Source organism: Chrysemys picta, chromosome 1, assembly GCF_011386835.1.
Source record: "Chrysemys picta bellii isolate R12L10 chromosome 1, ASM1138683v2, whole genome shotgun sequence".
Classification (NCBI taxonomy): domain Eukaryota; kingdom Metazoa; phylum Chordata; order Testudines; family Emydidae; genus Chrysemys; species Chrysemys picta.
This window is the reverse complement of record NC_088791.1, coordinates 219567183-219592237: the sequence shown is the minus strand read 5'-3', so window position 1 is coordinate 219592237 and position 25055 is coordinate 219567183. Positions and strand designations below refer to the sequence as shown.

Below are 25055 nucleotides of genomic sequence, written 5' to 3'. Positions count from 1 at the left end.
GGGGACAAACAGCTGCTTCAGCTCTTATCACAGCATTCTTCAGACATTTTAAAGGAAAAGTACTGTGGTTACAAGAGCCCCAGACTCAGGATTCCAACTTATGATGAGAGTCTGCATACTATTAATAAAGTTGTTAGCTCCCTGTTACAAGCCAGAGTATTAGACCTCAACCTAGGACTCCAGAATATTAAAACATAATGCAAAATTGGTGCTCTAATTAAAAAATGAAAACCAAACTTGGAATAAAAACAATATATTTTGAGCAAACATCATGTACAATAGTGGTTGGATAATCTTGTTAAAAACTGCTGAAATAAAATCCTTTAACAAAATAACAGCCTAGAATCTACAAAAATATATTCATGACAGTCTTTCAAACACTGAGTGGCATTTGGCATGATTTCAAGTTTGGAAATCGCTCCAGATTTCACTACGTTTACCTTACAGCTTCAAGGATATCTATGCATAAAACTGTAATCCATCAGTTTCAATCACAAATGATTTAAAAATAAATAAATACGTAAATATATTGAGATGATGCAAAATGAGCCCAGGGAATTCATCCTAGTTATACAAGATAAAAAGATTCAGGTAAACGGAGCCAAGCTATTAAATTTTCAAAAGGTAAACAGAGCTAAAAAACCAGCCCTCACCACCTGATATGATTAAGCATCTCAGGATATTAGCTTAGCCCTACAAACACACTGATTGAGGTCACAAAATCAGAAGCTTAAAAGTAAGTGGCAAAACTGCTGAGAAAAAATTACTTACCGTTTCTGATCCTAAAATTTGGATAGTTGAATTTTGAGGTTTCAAATGTGGGTATTTAGAGCATGATCCAATGCTCATTAAAATCAATGGAAGTACTATTGTTGACTTAATGAGCATGGGATCAAGCCCTTAAGCAGGGTGTCTATATTCCACATCTATATGCCAAGTAGGAATGTAAATACTCATTTTACATAACAAAGGACCAAATATGAGCATACAGTTGTGGAATTTGGCCATCCTATTAAAGTCCCCATGTTTGTCAACCATGTAAGCCATACAGGTATATTGGAAAAGTTTTAAACAAGATGCTCTATTTGAAAAGCTGTGTGTCTTTCTTTTACATGCTACAGACTCTGTATTTCCTCCTGCAGAAGTTAATGATATCACCAGCACTGAATGCAAACAATTTTCCTGCACTCTGCATGTTACTACTGCAGTCAGCTTCTGCTTGGGAAACACAATCCTAGTGAGCTCTTGGCAATTGAAAAAGAAGAAAATTATTTTTGAAAGTGTTATTTACTGAGTAGTAGCATTTGGATCTACACGTGTATTCTTTTGAGACAGACAGTATGGAGATATCCCAGAAGAATATGCACCTGGTATATTAATGCTTAAGTACTGTATAAAAGCACCATGCTTCAGAATTAGAGATGAGACTGAGCTAGAAAGTTTGTACTCAGATCCTGATCCAGACTTTCCCAAATTCAGGGTGTGCAGTTCTGGGGTTTTGCTTCAAATCCATCTCTATTCAGATTCAAACATTCTTTGAACAGAGAGTCAATGTAGAGAGCTACGTGCAGAGAGAGAAAATAGCTAAAATGCACTATAATCATTCTTTTCACCCAAAAGAGCATACTCAGAGTTCAAAGAGCTTGTAGGATATTTGTGAATAAATTTAAAATTGAGTATAGCTGAATGAAATCCGGCTCCACTAATGTTAATAGGAGTTTTGCTATTGACTTCAATGGAGTCAGAATTTAAACCCTTGTGTTTGGTTGACCAACATGCAAATTAAACTAGAAAAAAAAAAGGGCGGGGGGAGCAGAGTACCGTTCTCCTAATTTTATTTTAATTAGAGTTTTCAAAGTATTTATATGAGATGGACTTTTCTAAGTATTTATATCTTTTCATTATTTATTATATTATTCTACATTAAAGATAGTTGTTTTTATTCTCTCTCATGTGGGAAATGTTAAGAAAGAGGTAGAATGTTTTCCAAGAAAAGATTTTTATTTCACCCTTTGAATGAACTCTTTGGTACCTTTTTCTGGAGAGAAAAAAAAATAAAGCTGTCCTTTTTGATGACCTGCTCATAAATCCTTGGGAAATTTCACTTTTCATTCAAACCATAAAGTGGAAGAACATTTACTCCCTGCCAACATGTGGTAACCTGTGTCCTTGAAAAATTTTATCCTTAAGGGAGAAATTATACTGAGATAGGAGGCCATTAAGTCTCAAAACACATCAGTGAATAAGTGTTTTTAATGGCTGATCAAAAATAATTTTCCTACTATTTCCTCACTGCAGGAAGCCAACCTCAACAATGATCTATATGGTGTAATGCCAATAACGTAAACCCCTAACAGTTTCAGATACCCATTTGAATAGATAGTTGTTTGCTGGTGCTCATCTACATGCACTGTTGGGTATTCTGAAAACACAGAATATTCTTTAAAACTAGTTAAAACATGAAGGGCAGAAATAACCTAACTCAATAAAATTATTGATATTCACTGTCTTTCCTTTACTTTTCTTTGAATTCTAAGGAAGAAATTTTCAGCAAATTCGTTGATCATCTTTAAAAGAGTTGAATTGTCTACTCCAAATGATTAACCAGTTTTCCCATGCCAAATCTCCCCGCTTGCTTTGCAGGGTTAGAATTGGCTCCGTTTCCTTATACATAAAGGGCAACAAGAGCGTGGAACATCTTCTACAGCCGACATGGGCATCCTAGAGGGTTGCTGCTTAAAGCAAGACTTCACCCATCCTTCTTATTTAATAAATCTGAGATGTTGTTTGTCCTGCACTAGTACATGTACTTGGTGCAGTATGGCCAACACCAAGCATTCAAAAATCAGGCCTCAAAGAATCATGAGATTACTTAAAATCATTTTCTTTAAAAAAATGATAAATTTGGTCCTCATGTTACTTGCTTTCTGGTTTCTGAGCTGGGTCACGTTATCAAGTTTTTCTCCACAGCCACGAGGGCTAGAAAATTACTTCCTTTTTAATGAAAATTGAGATTCTCATCTAAGCACATGACTCCAGCAGCTGGAGCTTTCAGAGAAACATCAAATACCACAAGACTCACAGTAAAATTGCAAGAGTTGGCAACACTATGACAAACCTCGCCTTATGTTTACTGGTATGGCTTTGAATACAAAAGGTTTAAATGTGGAGGAGAAAATGTTTCAGCTCATCCGGGAGCAGAAGTCCAGTTATTTTATGATGTTGTTTGTGTCCGAAGCACTTCCTAATGCACAGGCGGCACAACTGCATCAAGGACAGGGGCCCTGGAGAAAGATGCCACAAGACAAGTTATAACATGTGATTTTATTGACCCAAGATCAGTTGTCACAGAACTGAAGCTGTAGATATGTAACGAGGCCAACTTTTGTGTAGTACAGGCTAGACCGGCTTTACTGAAGGGCAACATTCCCAAGCTCTCAGCTCCTGCGGGCTCCTAAAAGCTCAACACACTGGAAATTCTTTACCAAATCATTTTAGTCACAAGGTGTTTGGAGCAGGTAGTTAGTTTTTTAAGGGAGATCAGAGGTGGCGTTAGCCTACTGGGGGCCCTACACTGGAATATTTGGGCCCCCCGCACACACACAACACATACTAAAAAAGCAAATAGGGGGCCCCCGTGAGCTGCTCAGGACCCCAAGCAATTGTTTAGTCTGCTTATGCCTAGCGCCGGCTCTGAGAAAGATTATCATTTATAAATAGATTTTTGTAGCTGAATACTGAAAACAGCACATAGGGACTGATTCCCCATTGCTATTTATTCTAGTGCAAAAACATGTGCTAAACACTATCAAATGAGAAATCGCCTCTCACTTACCCCAGTAGAAGCAATTTATCCCCATGTTGCCCAGGTGTAAATGACCATACAAGAGGCAAAGCAGTAGTAAGTCAAGCCCACAACATAAATATGTTGTCTTGGAACCAACCACAGTCATTCTTAATCCTTATACAGGTATGATTAGTAGCTGTATTATTTTCCTACAAGCTATAAGACAAATGTTAAATACTTTATGTTGCTTGAAAATAAGAGATGATTAATACTTCCTTCAAAATCCTTTCCCTGGAGTGAGATTCAAGTTTGCGGCCCACTGGTTTCCGCAGAAGTATTCATAACAGTATAACAGTGATAAACACATAGCAAAAGACGCAATATATAATCCCTTATTTAAACCTTCAAGATTAAATAGTCCCATGCTGATAATGCAAGCCCTAGTAAAGAATCTATGTCTTTTATTTAAATGTAACAGCATAACATGTTTAATGGAGGGCTTATCCTTCTTGTTAAGAGGTAGTTACTATGATGTATTTAACTACAAAACAGTTGGATCATATACCATGTCATTTGTACGGCTATCTCATCATACACAGCAGTTACCACAACAGAACAGTTACTGTCAGAGTAGATAAGGAGAGCAGACAAGCAGGACGCACTAATGGGGGAAGGCAGGATTGGGTTGGGTTTAAGCAGTATAAGAGGAGATGAGCTTTATGAGGTATTTTAGAAAGCAAGAGGGAGTCAGTGAAATGGGATCAGGGAGGCAGAGACAATGTTATCAGCTAAAAGTAAGTCCCAGTTAAGATTTTCTAAAAGAAGCTAGAAGATAAAGGCATTTGTGGTCACCAGAGAAGCTGTGTTGGCAGTAGCTGTGAGTAAGGGAGTTGAAGGTACTGATGGAAGCAGCTGGTACTGCTTTTGGGTAACAGCTTTAAAAAGCAGCTGTTTTCAGTGTCCCTCCACACTCCAGCTACCACGTTTTCAGCAGCTCTTCAGAGCTGGCTGGGTTCTCTTAAAGATGGTTTTACTGATCAAATGGCTGTATCAAGAGCACTGTCAACATGCAGTATTAATGAGACATGTATTAATGAACCTGGTAAATACACAGGGCTTGATTCCCCACTGCTTTGCATCTTATGCTGCCATTTACACCTGTGCACAGAGAATGCAAGACTGTTCCAAGTCAGAACAGCAGGAATTTATACCCACATTACACAAGTTTAAAAGACTGTGTACGGTGCAAGGAAGTGGCGAATCTTGACCAGAATCACTTCATGCTTCAGGGTCTGTTCCTGCTGAAACTGGCAGAACTGCAGTTAGACAGATAAGGTGGGTGAGGCAATATCTTTTATTGGACCAACTTCTGTTAGCGACAGAAACAAGCATTCGAGCCACACCGAGCTCTTCTTCAGATCTGGGAACTGTACTCAAAGCATCACAGCTAAATGCAAGGTGGAACAGACAGTAGAACATAAGCAGTGAGCACATATTCTAAGGGTTCAGAGGGGCCATTCAAGATAGAGTGGCCCATTAACACCTCTTCAGTCATAGGACAAAAAGAGGGGGTTAGTGAGTTACAGATTGTTGTAATAAGCCATAAATTCAGTGTCTCTGTTCAGTCCATGATTTTTAGTGTTAGCAAAGTTGTGAATTTAAGCTCCCAGGCTCATCTTTTGAAACTGCAATTGACATCAATGGGAACAGGAGTGACTATTGCAATATTACATTGTGCGTCCCGTTTTGTCCATTTTATTTTGCTCGGCCATAAGTAAATGTCTCTTTGAGACCTTCTTAAAAGTTTAAAAATATTCCCATAAAAGCAGAAATGTTTCACTGAAAAAGAGAAAAGTGTAAAAAAAAATTAAAAAATCAATTTCACTCTCCTGAAAAATAACCAAAAAATGCAAGGTAATTCTTGTATTCAAGGTAGTTCAATGTAGTGCTGTTTTATTTGGTTATTTTGCTAGTTCTCTGGAATATGCGCACAACTGTCTGTATCGTTCAGATAGAAAACATATGCAGTGAAACATTAGATTGGGGCAACAACATTCTATAACTGTTCATATGGGTGACTGTGGACTGGTACTTTGGCCAATAGCCTACTGAAGCAAAAATCCCTATATGCTGCCATTTCCCGCACATTTGTAGGTAGAGCCTTCCAAGCATTTACCAGCTGGAGGAAAAGAAAACAGAATGGAAACCAATTCGAATTAGCAAGTGAGTCTACTGGAATAATGGAGGCTGCCCAGGATTGTGGGAAATACTATAGCTCACCTGACGCCTGTACCAGAGATAACCATACTCATAGAATGAATCTGAATGAAACCAAAAGGAAGTAACACTACAGGAAGGGAACTTGAAGGTTAAACAAAAGGCTGTGTATTTGCACATCTGTTTTCAATTGCTTCAGACCAGACAATTTAGAAACCAGCTGCTAGCAAACCTGGAACTTACTCAGAAAAATGAATTTTGAAGAACATTTGGGAAACACTACTCAGTAGCAAAATGGTCTCCAGAATTGTATAATTACAGGCTTCAATGACTGTAAAAGCAGAAATTCCCTTAGAACCATTAATTATTGTCCAGCCCTCTCAACTCAGCCCTTCCAATGTTACATATGGTTCTGTGGCTGCTCCCTGGGCATGCATGACATATTCTTTTATCTCAGATAAATACATGTGATGCGAGTCAGACGTCTAACAGAAAGAGGATTTGAGTTCTGTAACATACAGCTGTGTGTATGGCAGAATGTGTTGAAAGACCAAATATCTGTGCCATGCAGCACCATGTGATTGTTTTCATAATATTGACTTCTCACCGTGTTATTCCAGTTTTATACTGGTGTAACTCCACTGATCTCAATAGAGTCACATTGGCATAAAACTGGAGTAATATAGTGGTGGATCATATCAGCAGTATCTTGTTTAACATAATGATACTAACTGCTGTTTACTACCTCCATAGGAAGTTCTAAATGAATATATTATAGGAATGTAACTCTATTGACCAAAGGCATTTTTCACATTTACCTGTCAAACACATAGGATTTTTCCCCAGAATTCATGAATATAATATACCCAATAAAACAAAATGGATTTGGAACCATTTTGATTTACAGGTAAATAACAGCTGCTTTTTAAATAGTTTAAATAAGAATCAAACCTAAAGATTGGAAGAAGGGCTGGATTATGCAGGACATAATATAGGACCTTAATAAACACATACCATATATACTTATTGTACCATCTCTTGGGATGTATTTTACAACCTTTTGCAAAAAAGCAACACAGAGAAATTAATTTTCAGACACATTTTGCTACTTCTTAAGGTTTTGACCCAAAAATATAAAGCAAAAGGCAAGGAATTAGATCACGGTTATAGTCCATTTACCGTTTTTATACTGCATGAATTAAAAGCTTCCCAGCTGTACTTTAACACAGATTTTTCCTGGCATTTGCTGGACTTGTACCACAAAAATTACATTATTTAAACTCAGTGGGTACATTTCTACTCTCTGGTAATCAGGCTCAACTCTCACTGGATTATTTGAGGTTACTTTCTATCCTTTTCAAATTTGTTAACACGCTCCAAGGAGACTCACTAGCTTAACATAACCCAGGAATGATCCAGAACCCACTAAAGTCAATGAAAAGTTTCCAGTTGACTTCAGTGGATTTAGGGCCAATCCCAAGAATAACACTGATAGTCAGAAAGAGGAAAGTTCCCAGTTAATTTGTAAGTGTTCTTCTGCTTAATACGTCTCCTAAGCTCATTTCTGTGATACATTACAAGCTTCAAGTCTGTTCACTGATGCGCTGGACTCTCACTGAAAACTCTGGGGGGGCCACAGGTGCGTGGGATGCAAATAATACTCTATAGCATTTGTAGTGACTGGAAATTCCTTTTTGCTGAGACTGGAATCTCCATAAAGTCTTTTTAAAATAATAATATTATAATTATAATTATAATTCATAAATTAATACTCTGATGTTAAAGGACATTGTGTCCAAATATCTGAGGGCAGAACTGAGCCCAGTTATTTTCAGTTTTGCTCCATGATACAGAACATGAAGAGCAGCATAGTAAATAATGTGCCCTTTTTTCAGCCACCTACAGGTTAGGATTTTGAATAAAACAAATATTAAAGGACACCTTCTTTCTGCACAAATATTTGTGTTAAAATGCTGCTTGGTGGAACCAGCTCCACTGGCCTTTTGCCTTCTGCATTCTTAGCTCTCACGTCTGCTCCAAAGTCAATCAGCAAGTGCACCAGGTCAGCGTTGGAATTCCTGGCAGCCACATGGAGAGGAGAGTCCAGTTCTTTGCCACCATTTGCACTTGCTCCTGAAAATAAGGTAGGACCAAGAATATGATCACATTAGTAAAAAAAAAGTCATAGCTGGACCATCCCATTTCCTTTGCTACCTCCTAGGTCTCTGACCAACCTGCAGCAATGGAGGTTCCCACTACCCTCCTAGAAATGAATTTTAATAGTTAGGGGCTAGGTTATGGCTTTAAACCACTGCCTGTGTTGGCATGGGATGGGGGGGGGGGTCTGTGAATCAGTGAAAGCTCCTTGAGACTCTCTGCCTAAGGTTGTGCCTCTGCTCCGGAGGACCACACACAGCAGTGGAACCTGCTGTACCCTCTTACGGGCCACAGTCCAGTCTGCTGGATGCTGTGGAGTACGGAAAGGACATAGCTCTGCTCTCAAACCCCACATCCCCTTTCCCACCACCTGTGGAGTTGCTAGCACTGTGGGAGGTGCTCTGGTCTTCCAGTGTTTGCATGATGTGATTGCACAAGCCAAGGCCCCAGTTCAGTAGGGTACTTAGGCACATGCCTAACTTTACACATATGAGGAGCCCCATTGACCTGAGCGGGACCACTTGTGCTACAAGTGAGGCACATACTTAAGCATCTTGCTGAATGGATGACCATGTTTGCGTCTGGCCCTTGCACTGGTGTACAAAGGATCCAAGAATGCAGGGCTCAGTGCAGTCCGGCCCCCTGCTCGAGGCGCATGTAGTTTCAATGGGCGTTGTGTGGCTATATCCCCTCTAGTCAATTTAAAATTCCACTACAATACCCAGAGCTACCTACACGATTCAAATGTTTCAGAATTCCAGCGTGTGAGCACCCCTCAGCCTTGGATGAGGACAGAGTATAAAGAGATGTTACAGAAAATAAAAGAACATCATTTTACTTTTTTTTTTTTTTACCTGATTCAAGTAACTTCTTGGCACAGGCTACCTGCTCATTCTCACAAGCCACATAAAGCGGAGTACCCAGATGTTTGATGTTGAGGTCTATATTTACTCCATTGGATGTGAGGGATTCAACACATTCAATATGTCCTTTGAAAGGATAAAGGAGGGTCAAATAATAAAAATAAGGGGTTTCTGAAGGCTCCTCATTTTGTGGTCCAGATAACTCTGCCCCCCCCCCCCCATCACCACCAGTGTAGATCAGTAAAGCTCCATTGATTTGGCAGGAGATTTTAGATTTCCATTTTTTCCTCTCCCCAGACCCGAGTATTTTGATACATTCAAAATGCCCTTGTCTATCCATCCCATAATGAATCATTTTGGTGGGATGGAGGAGAGAAGCAGCAGGTGACACAGCTCACAGACAACAATAGTCTCAAAGGTGCTCATCCAAACAGTCATCTCTGCCATTTTTGATTTCCTGTCTATAATGGCCCCTTCTTCCCCAGTCTCTTTTCAAGAGATTGGAATCCTCATTTTCTCTTTCTCTCTCTAGTCTGGTCAAGGGAACAATAGCCATTAGGAATATTACCATGTAAGGAGGGAGAGTTTACATTACACACATGACCAAATTATGCCATGACATCTTCAAAGGAATGCATTTTATTTGCTGGGTTAAATCTGCACTGAAAAACAAGAACAGCCAAGCTAAATCAGGGAAGGTCTTTGCAAGGCAGCCCAGTTACTTCCTAGGTTCTTGTATCTCATTTATTAGCTGAAATATTTTGCTCTTTATGGGGTCTCATTTTAGTATGCCTATTGCTAGCTAATGTGAGATCATTATCCATTCTCAATACTTAATGGAAAGTAGAAATGGCATTTGTTCACCATCAAGGCACTAAAGTAGTCTTCTGGTCCATAAGACTACAACAGTAGTAGAAATATGAGTCCTTGCTTCATGAAGTGCTTACTAGGAAATGGAAGTGTCTGTGAAAATTTGTATTGATTTCCAGTGCTTTCAGAAAATTCACAGTAATTCTCTCTTCACCGAATTCTCCTTATGGCGGACATGTTTGATAATTTAGGAGGTGAGAAGTTCAAGTTCAACCTGTTAAAATTGTTTTGTCAAGCTGTGGTAGATGGAGGCCATAGCAACACTGTTGGTGGGATACTTTCCCCTCCAATGAACAGTGCCATTTTGGGGACCGAGGAGAGATAATTACCAGATAAGGAAACACCTGCACCTTCCCTCCACCCAAATGACAGTAGTCAAGCTGTGGGAGGCCCAAGGGCAATGTTCAGGTTAGAGGAACCCTCACAGCAATGCAAGTAGGTGTGAGGGCTTGGGAGCCATTTTGTGTGGTGGAGGAAGTTACGAGAGGTCACCTCACATACCCAGGACCTCAGGAGCTGATTAGGGACTCCAGGAGCAGGTGTCACGGATGAAGACAGGATGGTAGAAACTGTGATACCAGCACTGAGAACAAGTATCATGGTTCTATCAATGATATATTTGTATTTTACATGAATTCAGTATACCAACTGATCTTTCCTTTCTCTCACTAACTTCAACTTCGAGGTGTTGGTAAAAGGAAAAGTAATTCCGACTCTTGACTGAGTAACCTACCTCTCTTAGCAGCTTCATGGATAGGGGAAGCCAGATCACATGGTGCATGTGGGCTGGCTCCATGCTGTAATAATAGATTCAAACAGGCCACATTGCCACTGACACAGGCATTGAACAAAGGAGTATGCCAATCAATAGTAACTCCATTCACCTGATGGAAAAACAACAGGCAAGTAGTTTCTTTAAAAACAGTAATGATCTGGGAATATTTTAACTAGGGCTGGGTGAATATTTTCATAAAAACTTGTTTTCTATGAAAAATTGAGAGTATTCAATTAAAATATTTTTTTCTTTTTTTTTTTTTGCAAAAAGAGTCTACGTTCTGTTGAAAATATCAACTTTTCATTGGAAAAACACACATTTTTTTCCAAACCTGAAAACGATTTGACTCAGAAATACCACCATAGTGCTCATGGGAGTTGTCTGGGGTCATCATGCTCCCGTTGTCCTGTATGGGCCAGATTATCCAGTGGGACAACATCGCCTATGATGCACCATGGCTAGGGGCTTCCATGATATGCCATGGTGGCTTAGCAAGAGGGGAGACCGTGGTGCATCATGGGAGATGTAGTCCAAACAGGGAGCCCATCCCATCGAGGAGAACGTTGGCATGAAACACCTGACCTAGAACTCCCAGGAGGTAGATATGATGGTGACCTTTGTGAATTAACATTTTAGGTTTTCCAACAAAAATATTCAGTTTTCAATTTTTCACTGAAAAGTCAATACTTTCTGTTGGGAAAATAAAAAAACCAAACAGAAATGTCATGAGACTTGTACGCATCACCACTCTGGGCACTTTGCTTGTACATTGTCTCAATTCCTCTCCATTTTTTATGTGCTTCCTGATTTTTTTTAGGCGCTGATCCTGCATATTTACACTGTACTGCATTTATGCATGTGATTTGTCCTGCTAACGTCAGTGGGACTAATCACGTGTATAAAGTTAAGTGTGCACATACTTTTTTGCAGGATTATAAACTCTTTGGGATAGGGACTGTCTCTTCCTATATGTTTGGTAAGTGCCTAGAACATTCTGAGTGCTATAGCCGAGACTAAACTCAAGGAGCTCAATCTATTTAGCTTAATCAAGAGAAGGCTAAGACGACTTGATTACCATCTGTAAGTACCTACATGAGGAACAAATATTTGATAATGGGTTCGTCAGCTTACTAGAGAAAGGTATAACACAATCCAATGGCTGGAAGTTGAAGCTAGACAAATTCAGACTGGAAATAAAGTGTACATTTTTAACTGTGAAGGTAATTAATAGAGCCCTACCAAATTCACAGTCCTTTTGGTCAATTTCACAGTCATAGGATTTTAAAAATTGTAAATTTCATTATTTCAGCTATTTAAAACTGAAATTTCACAATGTTGTAATTGTAGGGGTCCTGACCCAAAAAGGAGTTGTGCAGGGGGAGGAGGGGAAGGGCGAGGAGTCACAAGGTTATTGTAGGGGGGGTTGCGGTACTGCTACCCTTACTTCTATGCTGCGGCTGTGGCAGCGCTGTCTTCAGAGCTGGGTAGTTAGAGAGCAGTGGCTGCTGGCTGGGAGCCCAGCTCTGAAGGCAGAACTGCCACCAGCAGCAGCACAGAAGTAAGGATGGCATGGTATGGTATTGCCACCCTTACTTCTGCTCTGCTGCCTTCAGAGCTGGGCCCTCAGTCAGCAGCCGCCAGTCTCCAGCCACTCAGCTCTGAAGGCAGCAGCGCAGAAGTAAGGGTGGCAATACCGCAGCCCCCCTAAAATAACCTCGAGACACCCCCCCTGCAACTCCCTTTTGAGTCAGAACCCCGAATTTGAGAAACGTTGGTATCCCCCATGAAATCTGTATTGTATAGGTAAAAGCACACAAAACACCAGATTTCACAGTGGAAGACCAGATTTCACGGTCCGTAACGTGTTTTTCATGACCGTGAATTTGGTAGGACCATAGTAATTAACCATTGGGACAATTTATCCAGGGTTATGGTGGATTCTCCATCACTTGCAATTTTTAAATCAATACTGGATGTTTTTTCTAAAAGATGTGCTCTAGGACTTTGTTCAGAGAAGTTCTGTGGCCTGTGTTACACACACTAGATGATCACAATGGTCCCTTCTGGCCTGAAAATCTATGAATATATGAAACCAAAATATAAATAATAGTAATGGCAGGGTCTGCTTATATCTGCACTTTTTTGTTGCTTTATTAAAAAGCGCCTTTTATGTAAAGAGTGGCAATATGCTTAGAGTTAAGCTAGGCACAGTGTACGTGCACAGTATAAACTTTTATATTTCATATTTTATCATAGCATATTATATTATAAATTAAGTCTCACTGTGCTTTTTGGAATGGCTGGTCAATATATTTTGGTCCAGTCAAAATAATTAAATAAAAAAATCGACAAGACCCAGCATCTTTGTTATACTTACACTCCTCCAAAAGTGTAAGGGGACCTTCAAATGTAAATAGTATTTACACCCACACTAAGCTCCTTTACACCACTAGAGTAGTGTAAACGGACTTTAATTTACATTAGAATTTGGTTCAGAAAACACTAGCAGGGTTCATTCTTTTCATACAGCTTACAATATCAGGAGCTTGAAATAGACTTTTTTAAAAATACAACTGGTCTTTTTATTGTTTAACTCATTGGGGTACATTCCTTCACATCACACAATTCCTCCTACATAACACGCTGTAGACATCTCAACATGCGATCCTTTTCTTCTCATCGTTCAGTAAACCAATTATTATCCTGCAGGGAAAACTGAGTTTCATAGATCTGCTTCTAAACATCTGTGTTATACTTACTTGAGCCCCGTGTTTTAATAGGACACTAGCACAAGCAGGATGGCCCCCTAAGCAGGCTTCATGGAGAGGAGACACATGATCTGCTGTAATGAGGTTAACACTGCTCCCCTTGTAAAATAACAGAAAATATTATTGGAGGCAATAACAGTAATGCTGACTACTTATATAGTGCTTTACATATTTTAAATTTCTTTGAATGATCTTGACTCCCAGCCGTTTACATCATCCACTGTGCCATGTGACCTATTCCGTCAAGAATTAGAATTGTGACTTCTCAAATAAAAGTGACCTTTTGATTTTTGTGAATATCTTATTTGCAATTTTGTCAAGAAATTCAAGAATTTTATCAAGTTGTTTTCCAGAAACCTCCATGATTTCAGGAGCAAGTTTTGATGGAAAAGCAAACCTTGCATTACAAATATTTTATTTAGCTCTACCACAAATCCTTCAACTATGAAAGAGTCTCATGAGATCTTGCAGATCACACACAGGGCATTTCCCCAATAACTGCTCTCCTCCAACCGGTGTCTCAACAGGAGAAAAGGATATAGCTCACTTTAGGCCCTAATCTTGCAAACACTAACACATGTGCTTAACTTGAAGTATATGAGTAGTCCCGTGGACTTGCATGGGACTACTTGTGCAAGTGTTAAGCACATGCATAACTGCTTGCTGAATCCAGGCTTTCATTTATATGGCTTTGCATAGATAATAAGTTGGCTATAATAAAACCATCCATCACAAGTGGAATTCACTGTACTAATCTCAGATATCTTACAATATAAAATACAGCCTGCATTCAACAACGGTATCAATGAGCAAAGCAAGCAGAATGTTCATCTCCCCAATAAAATGATACCTGATTGATGAGTTTCTTCAGAGCAAGCAAACGCCCATGGATAGAAGCATCATGTAAGGGAGACCAGTCTGAAACGAAATCTGCAGAAAGAGAAGAGAAGGGTTAAGAATTTCATGGACTATTTCATTGCCTGACTTTATCTAAACTGGGTGACGGCCAGGAATTTAGTAAATCTGCTTCCTTCTAATGCGATTCTTAAGTATTATCTGATTTCCACTTGTTTAATACATTGCTTGCGTTGCTGCTGCATTCAGCAGTAGTAATGGTTCTGGTCAAGGTGTTTTATTACCTGAGCTGCCAGCCTTAACTCATTTGGAGGGAGTAAGATGCAAGATACATTTTATGAGAATGCAAATTGTCTTTTAAACAAGCACTAAGCTACTAAGTTCCCATTGAGGACAAAAGAGTAATTTATACAGCACAGCCTGCCACTAGCTCTGAATTGTTTATAATACCTTTGGGTTTTTTTCAAGCTCAGCATACTTTACCAATTTTAAAAGGAAGATATTTTGAAAAGGTTGCAGCTGCTAAATTATTTACTAATAGCCAGAGATGGGCTAGAACTAACAACAGTTGATCGTGGTTGGTGCCAAAATACCCAGGGGTAATTGTGTTACCCATTGACATTGTACCTCAAGTTTTGGTGGTCAGAATTCTTGTAATGACAATAGGAATTAAGCATCTGCTGTGTGCTCTGTGTGGTTAGATGTTCAGCTACGTGTGTGTGTTCTTCGTGTGTGCCGTCCCAGCTCTGCGCAGACAGCCGGCATAGCACACCTCGAGCGAACTGCCCAATGACCACAAGACCCGTTAAGGTACAAAGGCACGAGGACAGGTTTATTGTTGACAATGCACGGTAATAGCACCTGGCAGACTCTACGGCAGTGGTGGGCAATCTGCAGGCCGTGGGCCGCATATGGCTTGTCAGGATAATCCGTTGGTGGGCCGCCAGACAGTTTGTTTAAATTTGCACGGCCGCCCGCAGCTCCCAGTGGAGCATTCTGCCATATATTTCATGTTATAGCAGTCTCAGATGATGACCCAGCACATGTTCGTTTTAAGAACACTTTCACAGCAGATGTGACAAAATGCAAAGAAGGTACCTATGTGAGATTTCTAAGGATTGATACAGCACTCGACCCAAGGTTTAAGAATCTGAAGTGCCTTCCAAAATCTGAGAGGGATGAGGTGTGGACCATGCTTTCGGATGTCTTAAAAGAGCAACACCCCAATGCGGAAACTACAGAACCTGAACCACCAAAAAAGAAATTCAACCTTCTGCTGGTGGCACTGCTTTGGATTGTTATCAAGCAGAACCCGTCATCAGCATGGACACATGTCCCCTGGAATGGTGGTTGAAGCATGAAGGGACATATGAATCTTTAGCGCATCCGGCATGTAAATATCTTGCGATGCCGGCTACAACAGTGTCATGCGAATGCCTGTTCTCACTTTCAGGTGACATTGTAAACAAGACGTGGACAGCATTATCTCCTGCAAATTGTAATCAAACTTGTTTGTCTGAGCGATTGGCTGAACAAGAAGTAGAACTGAGTGGACTTGAAGGTTCTAAAGTTTTACATTGTTTTATTTTTTAATGCAGTTATTTTTCTGTACATAATTCTACATTTGTAAGTTCAATTTTCATTATAAAGAGATTGGGCTACAGTACTTGTATTAGGTGGATCGAAATATACTATTTCTTTTGTTTTTTACAGTGCAAATATTTGTAATAAAAATAAATATAAAGTGAGCACTGCACACTCTGTATTCTGTGTTGTAATTGAAATCAATATATTTGAAAATGTAGAAAACATCCAAAAATATTTAAATAAATGCTAATCTATTATTGTTTAACAGTGCGATTAATCACAATTAATTTTTTTAATCGCTTGACAGCCCTAGTTATTACCCATCATCTTGTCCATGTTGGTCCAATCAAAAATCTCTATTACATACTGCCATCCGAACCTTATCTTTTAAAAGGAATCAGTGCGTTCCTGTTATCCTTGGGAAATGTTTTTGTACCATCCTAATATCAGAATGTTTTGGTACCACTTAATATCAAAATGTGTTTGCGTAAGTACTCTGTGGTTTAGTGCTTCTTAGAAATGTGTATTTCTGCAATATCAGCCCGGTTCTTGCCAAATTCTGAAAGCAGGTCCTGCCTCATACTAGGCCTCTAATACAAGGGCTTATGTCTCAGGCGCTTTTCCTACTACACTCTGTACCATTAAAGCCACAAAAATTAGATACAAAATGTACAGGGGAGACCCAGAGGAAGGATCTGTCTTAGCATGTTGTTTGCTTATTTTTAATACTTAATGGGAAGGTCAAAGTGCTTTAAATGAGCATTGGTGGGCTTCCTGGGGAAAGTGAGTTTTAAGGAGGGATTTGAAGAGAGTGGGCTCTCCCAAAAGGCAAGAACCACCCAATTTCTTACTGATTTGCTCCCCTGCAGCAACACTAAACCACCATAACATTGGCTCACTAAATTCAATCCTGTCTCAGCCACTTTAAAAACAAACAAGAACATAACTCCAGACTTTCAAAGGGCTCTGCAAATGATAACTGAAGTAAAGGATCTGAAGCAGGTGCAAGTGTTGATCACTCCCTCAGATTCTCTTGCATGATTTCAGGCCTAAAGCAAAACACTGAAATGCAAACAACTTTTAGCACCAGCACACTGCACAGCAGTAGTGGGTGTGAGGAGTGAAATTTTATCCAAGGACATGAGGAGATATTCCTACTACTGCGAGAACTGCTCTGAGATCATTCATGTCCACATAAGCAAACACATCCTTGGGTTTTAAGGTCTTGTCTGAAAGGCCTGCATACAGTAAAATAGATGGAAGTCAGTTTATCTACCTTTAAAAGATGAAGTCCTAAATCAAGCTAGGATTTGAACTACTGATTCCAGGGAGTCTAGGTATTTAAAAATTGATATTAGACATGTGACAATCTGCAAATGCACTGACATTTGGAAGGTTTTGATGGAAATGTGTCAGCATGGATGGCTGTGATAGGATCTGAAAGAGTCTTTTATACTGGGGAAATTGTTATGGTTACAATTTGATACAGGAATTGGCAAATAATTTTTTTTAAAGAGAGAGAAAGATTTATTTGGTATTTGTCAGGCAAAAGAGCAACTGGATATATTTCATAAGACTTGCCAGCCATGGACTTGGTAGATCCACACAAATATGTGAAAGAATGCTCACATTTATGTCTATGGACAGTTATGTTTAATTTCCCTGGTTGCTGAATCTATTAATTAATTTATTTTAATTACTTCTCTTCGCATTAGGCACCTGTACAAATACTGAAATAATAGCAAAAGGATCAATATCCTTAACAAAAGGCTTTGTGGCATGAGCTATCTGACCGCACTATTCAATCAGTATCACATATGTGAAATAGAACATTTAACCATCAAGAGTCCCCCGTAAGTAATCAAATAAGCCACCAAAAATCCTTTACCCTTTCGAGAGAATAACAGAGATCTTCAGCAGGCACATACGGTCAACAAATCTTAGCTCTGGTGGATCAAGAGAAGAAACAAATATGTTGGAGACTTACGGACCTGACACAGAAAATGCCTGGCTAGCAGCCACTACCTTTTAAGCCATGAGCTGCTAGTTAGATACCTCCACTGACTTAGGGTATGTCCAGACTACCTGCCGTATCAGCGGGTAGCGATCGATTTATCGGGGATCGATATATCGTGTCTCGTTAAGACGCGATATATCGATCCCCGAACACGCTCCCCATCAACTCCGGAACTCCAACGGAGCGAGCGGCGGTAGCAGAGTCGATGGGGGAGCCGCAGCTGTTGATCCCGCGCCGTGAGGACGGGAGGTAAGTCGGAATAAGATATGTCGACATCAGCTACGGTATTCCCGTATCTTACATCCCCCCCAGTGTAGACCAGGTCTTAGGCCGCTGGATTACTCCTCTTTTATTTTTAATGATAACAACTGAAAGATATTACATCGACACAAGACACAGACAAGTGATGTCAATTTTGGACATATACTAGTGCAATGTCTGTGATTTATAAAGTTCTGTAGCAGGTAAATCATGAATGGTAACATTTTAGGGATGGTGGTATCAGGATATCCTAGGTGAATTTGGCTTTTGTTCTGTCTGAAACAATGAGTTATTAAAAGAACAAAAATGAGGCAAATTTTAAAGCATTTCACATTTTCCCAGACTTGAAGCCTCTGGGCAGTTTACCAAATGATAATTCAAAAGTTCAAATAGTCGCACACATCTGATAACAATAGTCCAATCTGTGAGGCTTATTATATTATTCAAATAAAGTAAATTGAAAGGAATTTGGAATGCATAGTGAAGCCTCTGCAACTCTCTTGGGATAACAATTCAACAATACTTGTTCTAAAGGGGTTAAGAGAAAGGATGGGGCAATCCCAGTGGAACTCTGATTGCTATCCCAAAGTGAACAGCTCAAAGCAGGTTGAGGCCAGAGTGAAATATCTTCACTGGTACCTGGTACAGCACGTTGGCAGACAAGTCTGAACTAACTGCTGCGGATGGAATGAAGCCCTTACAATAGGGGTTCTTATCACAGACGGACAAACAGGTGGGACAGTGTATTTTTCCCAGAGGTGAACACTTCTTTATCTCCTGTGATGTCTCTGAAAAAGGCAGGCTGAAATCAGCTCAGCAGAGGAGAGAAAGACTGGAATGCAGACAAAGATCATGAATTCAAAGGGGAAGAAAGATTCACTCCTCTATAAAAAAAAAGATTACTCAGATCTGTGGAATCTAGAGGAATCAATGGGCCAAATGGGAGGAATGACATGCCCTTAATGCACCCTTCCTGGTGGTAGTCAGTGCATGGAGTGCAGACATTTGTGCAGTAAGTCTTTCTGAATAACCCATTTTGTGGTACTTCTAGAGAAAATTATATTCTTTTTTTAATTTGGTAGCGGCTCACTTTTTTTCACAAGCAAGTCGGCATTGACTTCACTGAAACGACAGTACTGTACCCCAGCTAAAGATCTGTCCCCATATGGATAGTGACATAGTGGGCCCAAGCCACGCTATATTGATTGATGAAGGGCATTATGCTATTCGTAATTATATGGATTTTGCTTTAAAAGCAATGTATGTAGAATATTGTTTATTAAATCACATTTATCCGTGAACAATATATGGTGGTTTTTCAGGCTGGAAAATGAGATCATCTAAAGAATAAGGAAATAGTCAAGTTGTTAGAGTAATGGGGATCGCTGTCTCTGCTCATTTGCAGTAGATGTCATGGAAGTGGCTTTATTTGTTGGATGTATTGATAACATAGTCCTACATTTTTCCTATGTGGGGTCAATGATTATCAGACATGCAGTTCTGAGCACCCACATGAGAAAACCTGAATCAGCAGTAAGGAACAACTAAAAATTGAAGAGCAGAAATATTACTAGTATCAGCCCAAGTACTGGTGTTTTTCTAGTGAAACATTTTGGGATTAGGATATCACTAATCTAAGGGTTTAAACCCCACACCTCTCCTACTCTTCTGGGTCAATCTTAACCCTACAGTATAGCCTCTTCAAGCTCTCTTGGCAACATCACATATTCATTCCTCGTAGGGTTACCACTTGTATTGTATTCAGTCTCTTCCAAAACCTTCAGACTTTCCCATTTTGAAACCAATGCCATCACAAAGTCTGCATGAGCTTCAGCTCATTTCCAAATTTTGGACTGAGAAACAATTACACTCTGATCTTTTATTGTTACCTACACCTTATGTCCCAAGCTTATCCTGACAGAAGTATAATGCAAATACAGGTATTACACACAGATGTGTGAACTACATGGCTATTGTATACATTCACAAGGGATTCAGGTGACAACCTAGTAACCACAAGAGTGAAAGTGCATAGTTATGCCATCACAATCTGGAGCTGTGTATGTAGCTTAAGTGTTTGACGTTTCCTTGTGTTGCATACTAGTGCAGATTTAGGCCGGGGCAGTGGTGCCCAATGTGGGGTTCCATGGAACGCTGGGGGTCTGCCATGGGTTATGGAGGTGTTCATTCCTTTAGCCTGGGCCACACTGACTTTCAATGGGAGCTGGGTGTCTCATTTCTTAGGCCTCACTGGAAGTTTCTGTCTAAACATTATTTTGAATCCTTAAATTAGTGCCATTACCCTTTGCTTCATCGTATGGTTATTTATCTTTTATATTACCATAGTGCTTGTGAGCCCTAGTCCTGGACCAGGCTCCCATTGTGCTAGGCTCTGTACAAACAGACTTTCCTCCTTCATTCCAGATGCTGGAAACCTGTCATCCATTTAGGAAGAATCCATCTCAAATCCAGACTCATTTGGGATTTTATTGTTATCACTATTCTGCCACCCCCACAAAAAACAAAATCAACCTAGACCTAGACCTTGGTCACTTCTGCGCTGCAGTTGGCCTTATAGTTCTCCTCCTATTCTAACTGCACCATTCTTTTTTCATTTAGTAACAAATGGAAGATTTCCAGAGCTCTCATGAAAGAAAGAGGAATACTGTAATGTTACTGCATGTTATCTTCATTTTTCCTCCCCCAGCACGCTAGCCATGAACTGAAAGCGTAGCCTTCCTAGGAACACAACCAAGTGAAACACCACTAACCAAGCTGTATGTGAAAGAGATTTACGGTGTCTTTTGCCTCCGCATCGGCTTGTCAAACGCTTTGGGCCAGACTGCGAGCCTCTTACTCAGAGTGGTGAACAGAATGGGGCAACTTGTATAAGTAACTACTCATCAGTGACAGAAAAGGGTTCAAAACCTGGCCCTTTGAGAATAATCCACAAATATCTGTAATGCCACTAGCAAAGATTCATTAGTCTATCTTTAAAAACAAAAGAGGAACTTTTTTCGCTGAGCTAACACTGAGCATTCAGCTGGCAATAATGCAAACCAAACATGCCCACGTTGCAACTTCTTTTTCAGTTATGTCCAGCTCAAATTGTAATGCTTATTTAACTTTACACAGATTCCTAATATTTGTGAAGTGCTTAAAAATAAAGTTTGGTTTTTACTGTCAGAAAGCACTAAGAGTGCATAATAAATACCATTTAAAATGCAAGAACATGTACACGGTTGTCTGCCTACGAACTGCATGTAAACAAGCTTTCAGGGAGAATACGCTTCTGGAGCTCTGCATATATGCCATCCATGGCCGTTCCATCACCACCAGAAGACTATCTGGAAGATTGTTTGGATAGATACAGTTATATTACTTACCACTCATCAGTGGGTTTGATAGAGAAGTTGCATGCGACTGTCCTTCCACTCCCTGGTATTTACTGGCATTTCCCTTTGCTCCTGCACCATCCATTGCACACTGGGCAGTCAAATTTCTGTTATTTCACTTCTCAGTTGGTCTTGAGAGTTCAAATTCCATCCTCCCTGATGAAAATCCTAGTTATGCAAGTAATTTATTAAGCAGACTCCGTGTGTGCAAGTCAAGCAGACTTCGCAGCAGACTGGAACTTGGTGCCAGCAGCAGTTTCAGAGTAACTCGAGTACCTGTGTGCAGATTTAATGAAACACCTCCTCATTCACTTGGTGTGCAGCCAGAGATCAGACAGACCACACTGTATAAAGCGAGGGATGTGGCTGATGTCATATCCTTTCAAAAGCCACACCCAATCAGCAAGGCTGCCTTCTGTTTTTATCAGGAAGGAACTTCTTAGTTTGACAAAAAAACAAGACAGAGCCAGCTCAACTAGTTGAGCAAACTCTGCCTTTAGGGATCTGAAAAGGCAACTCAGAGAGATAACTGTGCTCAAAGCTTTGCCTTCAAGAAAAGGATCAAATTAAGTTGTTTTGAGACAACACCCTTTTCCTATATTTACTGTGCCTCCCGTATTCAAAAACTGACTTCTAAAAAGCTCATGACTGCATGCAAAAAATGGTGTACTGAATTCCTTTTACACAGCAGCAGTCACCACATACCATAATAATATTGAAACCACATGTTCACAGAGCTGTGCTTTCCACTGGAAGTACTTTATTGTCTCCATGGCATGAAAAGCACAGCATTATGCAGGCTTATTTCCCTCCGTCCATTTCAATCAACTTCACTGAGTCGTCATAGTTGAACCAATACTATATATAAAATCTGCTTTTTCAACTGAAACAAAACTAATTAACCTACAGGCAAGTAAACAGGGTCCGATTTTCAAACTGGCTTCATCCTCATCTCTATTGGTATGGGTGCAACTTTGCTATGTGCAGGTCATTTCAACATGCACATTTTTGTGCACATAAATAATTTACAGGTACAAAACCCACTTGCTCTTATCGCATATACACATTAGCACGGGTGCACAAGTAAGGATGCAAGAACTGCATTTGTAAGTGATTGCCTGTACAAAGTTGCATGCATGCACACAGAAGTTACAGTCTTTAAAGGTGGCCACAAATCTGCCCAACAACTGAGTAATTTGACTTCATTTTATTTCTATTTATAGTACATAAAAAGGCACCTGTGCTAGCTTCTAGGTACCTTTGACTGCAAATACATTCATATTAAGCATATAACTGCACAGTTAACCTGGGGACTGACCTGGGTTTTACCTCAAGACCCCCTGCCTCTGACCTGGGTTTGGAGGTGCTTTAAGCCCGGGGTAGCTTACACGGCTCAGGGGTGGGTTAGAACCCAAGCGCCTCTTTCATTCGGCCTGGAACCTGACCACTCTGCAGTGGGAATGGAGGTAAAAATCAGTCGAGTGCTCATAGTCCTCCAATGCCATCCCACAATTCCCCCCCAGAGAACAGACAAGTTCTCCTGCAATTTACACAATTGACTAGGAACAAATCCTATAGTATCTCATCACAAAGAACCATAGAATATGCCTCAGGATACTCATTGGCGAGTGCAGAAACAGTGAGAATGCAGGTTTCAGAGTAGCAGCCGTGTTAGTCTGTATCCGCAAAAAGAAGAACAGGAGTACTTGTGGCACCTTAGAGACTAACAAATTTATTAGAATGCAGTAACACAGGAGGGATTTGCTGCGGGGCCTGTCACACCTGGGCTAGGTTAGCCCAGGTGCTGATTTCTCAGGATGACTGTGCAGTGCAGACATAGCCTAAGGGCTTGTCTATACTACTGCTTAAGTCGATGTAACTTACATTGCTAACTTACAAAGCCACTCCCCTAAGTGATGTAAATTACATCAACTTAAAGTGCTGTCTACACCGCGCTATGTTGGCGGGAGACACTCTCCCACCGACATAGCTTCCGCCTCTCATTGAGGTGGAGTAATTACGTCAATGGGAGAGTGCTCTCCCATCAACATAGCATGTCTTCACCAGATCCGTTACTGCCGCGTCAATGTAGCATGATAGTGAAGACAAGCCCTAAAAGATCCACCTGGCAGCGGCTCCTCACGAAGAGGGCCTTGCACAAGCCATGGATGACTACAGTACCCAAAACCATCGTTCTACCAAACACAGAATAAGGCATTTTCAAGCAAGCAAAGAACCCTCACTCCTCCCCATTGCCAAAGGGCAATTTTCAACAGTTAACTATTTATTATTAATCATGTTTATTACTGGTGCCTAAGGGCCACCAAAGGATGGGGCCCCATATTGCTAGACATTGTACAAACACAGATACAGGCACAAATTGCTGTGTTGTTTTTGTACACAATTTGAACTGGATGTCTAAACAGATATCGAGAACAAGGAATGCAGTTTTGCAGCCCTTACTCACTGCAATAGTCAAAAAAAATCACAGGGGCCTAAATATTTTCTCGTTTCTTCTTTCTTGCTGCTTCTGGATCTCCTTACACAGATTCTAATCATGTTCCTGTGAGTATTCTCCACCCCACGTCCTCAGCCTCCATGGTGTCTCAGCATTACCCCTTTCCAGTACATGATGTTTGTTAACTGCATGCATTCCCCTCTGAAAGATGGCTCTGTTTGCATAGGTCTCACTTCACAGCAATTTTATCTATCAAGTACATTAGCAAGACTGATACAGTAAATTATGTACTAACATAAGAGGTCTAGTTTTACAGCATTAAATATTGTAGCCTGAATTTGGGAGCTGAGGGACAGTGGATAGAAAAGATGAATAAAAAACAACTTAGATTATACAACAAAAGGCAAACAAAAAAGTTTCTTTGCACAGAGCCTGTCTCTTCACTATCAACACCCTCCCACCCCAAGAGCTATAAGTGACCAGCAAATTGGGGTGTGGATTACCTGAGATCACCACAGTAAGGTGTGTGTCTATCTTCCTGACAGTATTAAAGCAGTATTAAGGGACAGCTGACTTTGTACATGGGGGGGCCAGATACTGTGTAATTGCCCACAGTAAATATATAACCCACAGGGGCAAGTCAGGGTGGTTGTATTTGATAAGTACATACATAGCTGAGTCCAGCAGAAGGAAAAGAAACACAAGCTACAGAACTAAAGTTCTTTTTTCCCCAAGCAGTAGCATCAGACTAATACAAGCCAAGGTTTAGGCAATTGGGCAGAGTCCACCCCAAGGGTATGTCTACAATGCAATTGGTGGTTGCAACTTGGGTAGACATACCCACGCTAGCTAGCTTTCATCCTGAAGGGTCCTAAAGTTTTATATCAATTTGGCTATATGCAGAAATCACCTCCACCACCACCCAACAACAGGCATCCCTATATAAACACAGCAGCTGCTCAACAGTGCACAGTAAAGTTGGAACAAATAGGTAGCAAATAATAATTTATTCAATGAATTTTCCTTCTTTTTCTGTTCAGAGAAT

General features: G+C 40.2%; 1 protein-coding gene across 3 annotated transcripts; it reads right to left on the bottom strand.

The window, feature by feature from the left end:
• Positions 1–237: 237 nt before the first annotated feature.
• Positions 238–21903, bottom strand: ASB9 (ankyrin repeat and SOCS box containing 9). Of its 3 annotated transcripts, none has more exons than XM_005287801.4 (7): positions 21544–21903; positions 14288–14367; positions 13429–13536; positions 10628–10778; positions 9016–9150; positions 7946–8137; positions 238–3284 (listed from the first exon to the last, which is right to left on the bottom strand). In XM_005287801.4, the coding sequence occupies exons 1-7, from the start codon at positions 21635–21637 to the stop codon at positions 3160–3162; spliced, it is 885 nt and encodes a 294-aa protein (XP_005287858.1). In that variant the 5' UTR covers positions 21638–21903; the 3' UTR covers positions 238–3159. The 3 variants fall into 3 exon arrangements, with proteins under 3 accessions (XP_005287858.1, XP_005287860.1, XP_005287859.1); XM_005287803.5 differs by having other exon boundaries at positions 8005–8137; XM_005287802.4 differs by lacking the exon at positions 13429–13536.
• Positions 21904–25055: the final 3152 nt, after the last annotated feature.